The sequence below is a fragment of the Sinocyclocheilus anshuiensis genome, unplaced genomic scaffold (genome assembly GCF_001515605.1).
Source record: "Sinocyclocheilus anshuiensis isolate Anshui unplaced genomic scaffold, SAMN03320099.WGS_v1.1 scaffold963, whole genome shotgun sequence".
In the NCBI taxonomy this organism is placed as follows: domain Eukaryota; kingdom Metazoa; phylum Chordata; class Actinopteri; order Cypriniformes; family Cyprinidae; genus Sinocyclocheilus; species Sinocyclocheilus anshuiensis.
Genome location: NW_015544183.1, coordinates 47,538 through 52,442, shown reverse-complemented (window position 1 = coordinate 52,442; position 4,905 = coordinate 47,538). Strand labels below are relative to the sequence as shown.

The following is a 4,905-nucleotide window of genomic DNA, read 5'->3' as shown; positions in this document are numbered from 1 at the left end:
GTGTGTGTGTGTGTGTGAGTGTGTGTGTGTGTGTGTGTATTCAATAACATTTAAATTATAGTATCTTTAGGTCAATAGACAAATATGCAACAAAGAATAAATAAGTTGCAATATAGAATTAATTGTTGGCTTTCACTGTGAAGTTGAGTTCCCAACTGAGGAGCATAAATCTTGTGTGTGTGTGAGGAACAACTCACAGAGGCATTTTGACATATTTCTGTGTGTGTTTGACCATTTAAGCACGCATCCGAAGCACATGCGGAGCACATGCACAGAAAGCATCCTGTCAGTAGCAGATTCAGGTCTCCTTCGCAACTTATTGCACTTTAATATTTCTTTAATATCAGCCGCATACTTTACTTTCTCATTCATCCATGTTTCTTTATGAATAACTTAAAACAGTCCTGCCCACTGAAAGCTCTGCGGATTATAGTGCAGACATAAATACTACACATTTACAGCACATACAGTACAAGGTCTCTGCGGCAAAAGTGAAAGTTCCCGGTGAAATGTTTTGAAACGTCTCGTGACACTCGCAAACAGCACTGAACACGCACTTTGTAATAAAACAATTCAATAATTGTTTAATTAAAGTAAATCCTACACCAATTCTTGTCAATGCAGGCTTTATTTATTGAACATTGGTCATATTGCTGTTGCTGCTATTTCATAAATGCAGTACAGTTACAGTGGTGTTAACTTTAGACACTTCACTTTGTCATGCCCTTTAACCATAGTCAAATCACTGTAACTCAACCTTATGGCTTTTTGCATTGTATTTGTCAGAAGGGTTTCATTTGTATGCGTTTATTTCTGTCAGGGTGCGGGAAAGTCAGGTCCTGTTCCTGGCTGGCAAAACTAAGGGCTGTTTTTATGCTCCCCCATACCTGGACGACTATGGGGAAACAGACCAAGGGCTAAGGTACGTCTCTATTTGTGACCCTGGAGCACAAAACCAGTCTCAAGTCACTGGGGTATATTTGTAGCAATAGCCAAAAAAAAAATACATTGTATGGGTCAAAATGATCGATTTTTCTTTTATGCCAAAAATCATTAGGATATTAAGTAAAGATCATGCTCCATGAAGATATTTTGTAAATTTCCTACCGTGAATATATCAAAACTTAATTTTTGATTAGTAATATGCATTGCAAAGAACTTCATTTGGACAACTTTAAAGGCGATTTTCTCAATATTTTGATTTTTTTGCACCCTGATTCCAGATTTTCAAATAGTTGTATCTCGGCCAAATATTGTCATATCCTAACAAACCATGCATCAATGGAAAGCTTATTTATTCTGGTTTTGTGGTACAGGGTCTCATTTCTGATATTTGACGCGCATGATTATTTCTGACAGATGTGTGAGATCAAGGGATGCGTTTTGTCTCTTTTAGAAGGGGAAACCCATTACACTTGTGCCAAGAGCGCTACAGGAAGGTCCAGAAGCTGTGGCGCCAGCACAGCATCACGGAGGAGATCGGCCACGCCCAGGAGGCCAATCAGACTTTGGTGGGCATCGACTGGCAGCACCTATGAAGTAACGTCATGCTTTCTCACACCTACGCCCACCCTTAATGCATAAGGGGACCCGCACAGCAGAGCTAGAGGTTGCCAAGGCGACACCAAGGCCTCTTGCTCTTCCTCCACCCCTTTTTCCATTTTTCTGACAGTGGATGAATGCATGACTTTTTCTTTTTGTTTTTCAGTGGAAGATTTTTTCTTCCTGTTTTCTTTTAAATATGATAGAAATGCATATTTAAAAAGACATATAGCCAAGGTATTGAACCTCAACAATATGGTTTCCTTCTCAACACAGATATTCTTCATAGGAATGCTATTTAATTTCTTCTCCAAGTACTATTAAATTATTTTCAAGGTATTTTGCTTAAATAGGTTTCGCAAGACAGTTCTCTTATTGCTTGGGAATTGACCGGTGGTGCTGCCCTTCAAGTAAGCACAAATGTCCCAAAACGGCCACGCAGGGATAGCGCCACCTGTAGGATACACAGCATCCTCTCTGCCCCCATCATTTCGAATGCTGCAATACATTTGTTAAGGCCACCTAATTAATGTGCTCATGTTCATACAATACAAGCCAACGCGGGGAAGATCCGGGGAGCACATGAATATGTCCTTGAATGCCTGGTTTCTGTTTGTTTGGGTCATGTATATGTTTGCGTGAGTGAGTTTTTATGTACAGGTGTTTAGTTGGTATGTTTCTAATATGATGGATTTCTAAGGTGGTCCATTTTTACGACCGTTTGTTTCTCGTTCTTTTGTGATGTGTATTATTTATGTTTCTCGTGGCTGTGTGACCTTGATCTATGGAATCATGCTTTCCTTGAACTGAACATGAATTCCACTCTTAAACATGATTTTGATGTGTGTGTTGTGAATTTGGACATTTTGTTTCTTGTACTGCTGCACATTTTCTCAGCAGGAATGGATGCAGAATTGCATATCCTTAATTCAGTTTCAACTTTGGTCTGCTTTAGACTGTTGTTGTTTTTTTTCTTTATAGTGGCCTTGGCTTGGGACTTTAGTCCAAATCAAAGGAGTTGTATTTGTCAGCGACACAGAAACTCATTAAAACACACCGTTGCTTCTTTCAGAAACAAGTTTTCATGTCTCGCGCGGTTCAGATGACAAGCCTGATTCTAATGCGGTGAGCATATTTCCTGAGACACTTCCAGTGGCTGCAGCAGTGTATTACATCATAAAACTGACTTGTTAATATGTGAATTCCTGTATAAATGGGTACATTGTACTATATTGTAAAACATTAATGAAATAAAAAAGCAGAAAAGACTCTGTTGTGTTTTGAAGTGATGCATAAAATGTACTGATGAATGGGCTGATTACCCATCAGTGTTTTTATGTTTGTGCTGTAAAGTAACTGTTCTGTATGTTCCAGAGCAGGTAGGCTTAGTGGCCTCGTGTACAGTCATGGCCAAAAGTTTTGGCAGTGACATAAATTTTGTGTTTTGCAAAGTTTGCTGCTTAACCTGTTGTGGTGTTCATTCACATTGTTTCTAGATTATTGTGTAGAGTGATCAGATGCATTTCAAATAATTGCTAAAAGCTTCATTGGCCAAAAAAAAATTAACTTTTCACAAAACAAAAAAACTAATTTCACTGTTTTTTTATCTTGACACAAAATTACCAGCTATCATTAATTGATTAATCATATCAGCAGCACATGTGACCGTGAATGAGTACTAGTCAGGTGAAATCACTATCATAATTAGATTGTAAGAGCAGACTGATTGCTATAAAAGGAGGGAAGAAGCGCTTCCAATCAGTGTGTTCTTGTTAGCGATGGTTACTTCCAAAGAAACACATACAGCCATCATTGCTTTGCATCAAAATGGCCTCGCATGCAGTGGTGTAATGTAACGGAAGTAATAATACTTCGTTACAGTACTTAAGTATTTTTTGGGAGTATCTGTACTTTACTTGAGTTTTAATATTTCAGCCAACTTTTACTCCACTACACTTCCTAATTAAAATGTAGACTTTTACTCCGATACATTCCCAAGAAGCATATTCGTTACTTACTACAAAATAGAAGTCAAAAGAACACCGACTGCAGGAAAGCAGGGCTTAACAGGTCTTGGGAATTGACCTTGGGAATTTTTGATGTCTAAAACTTACATTTTAGACATAATATTGCTTGTTTTTGCTCAATTTTGCTAACGAAAATAGTTCCAAACAAAGATCACAGCACTGATTTGCGTCTCTGAGCAGTGGACGGTGTTTACTCACTGAATGAATCAGCTTTTTGAACGAATCGGTTGAATAAATGATTCAGTGATTCACTCATTAACACAGTCAAATGCTTTGTTCCTGAATGAATCAGTCGTCTGAATGAATCGGTTGAATCTCAATGACTCACTCATTAACAGTCACTTGCTGCCACCTACTGGCGGTTTTAATTTCACATTTTGACTATTTATTTCATGGTTTAAATTATTTTAAATATCAGTCTTCAACGTTTTATGTTAAAAACAAAACATTAGGCCTATTTATGCATCTGTAACTGCAGGTTAAATGCATCCATGTCCCCTCTGAGATACATTAAACTGTGTAAATACATCTAAATATCACTTCAGATGCCGATTCCAGAAATGTTGTCTTATGTTGGATATGATTTTTTTTTATATATATTTATTTGCTTATTTTCCATTTTGCATTTACTTGTACTTTTACTTTCAATACTTAAGTATGTTCGAGATTTAAAAAAATATTGTTTGCACAAGTACAATAAATATCACATACTTTAAGACTTTTACTCGAGTAATATTCTAAACGGTGACTTCAACTTCTACCAAAGTCATTTTCTGGTAAGATATCTGTACTTTTACTTGAGTATGGCTTTCAGGTACTTTATACACCACTGCCCACATGCAAGGAAATTGCTACAAAGAATATTGCTGTAGTAAAGTAAATAGTGTAAATTACATCGCTAATGTCATAGAATAGCACATTGTAACGCAATGTTACAACGTGCCCCATCTGCGCAACTGGAGTTTAAAACCAGTTGCTGTCTTCTGCTAGTTAGCGAAGCATTAAAAAAACGATCTAAACTGATAAATAACAGATTGGAAATTAAAATAAAAGCAGGTTTGTCTCATTTGAAATGATTAATAAAAACAGAGATGAAAAATGTACTTAAGCCAGAATTGTAATTTTACTATGGTAAAATAAATGTTCATTGATATCTTCAAAAGATTTTTTAATTTTGGCACACTTTTTTCTATATAATGTTGATATGGTAACGTCTCGGTTACTTGTGTAACCCTCGTTCCCTGAAGGAGGGAACGGAGACGTTATGTCAGTCGTGACTGACGAATTGGGATCTCGCCCGAGAGCCCAATCACCTTCGAGTGTTAACTAAACAAGC

The 4,905-nt window shown here is 37.1% G+C and overlaps 1 protein-coding gene across 1 annotated transcript in view; it reads left to right on the top strand.

Annotated features, from left to right (window-relative positions):
• Nucleotides 1–2,962, top strand: part of LOC107696377 (E3 ubiquitin-protein ligase UBR2-like) — a 55,983-nt gene extending 53,021 nt beyond the window's left edge. Inside the window, exons 45-46 of the mRNA XM_016496677.1 lie at nucleotides 821–922; nucleotides 1,397–2,962. Of these exons, the coding sequence (XP_016352163.1) occupies nucleotides 821–922; nucleotides 1,397–1,538 (244 nt within the window). The 3' untranslated portion in view covers nucleotides 1,539–2,962. The remainder of the gene's footprint in view (nucleotides 1–820; nucleotides 923–1,396) is intronic.
• Nucleotides 2,963–4,905: the final 1,943 nt, after the last annotated feature.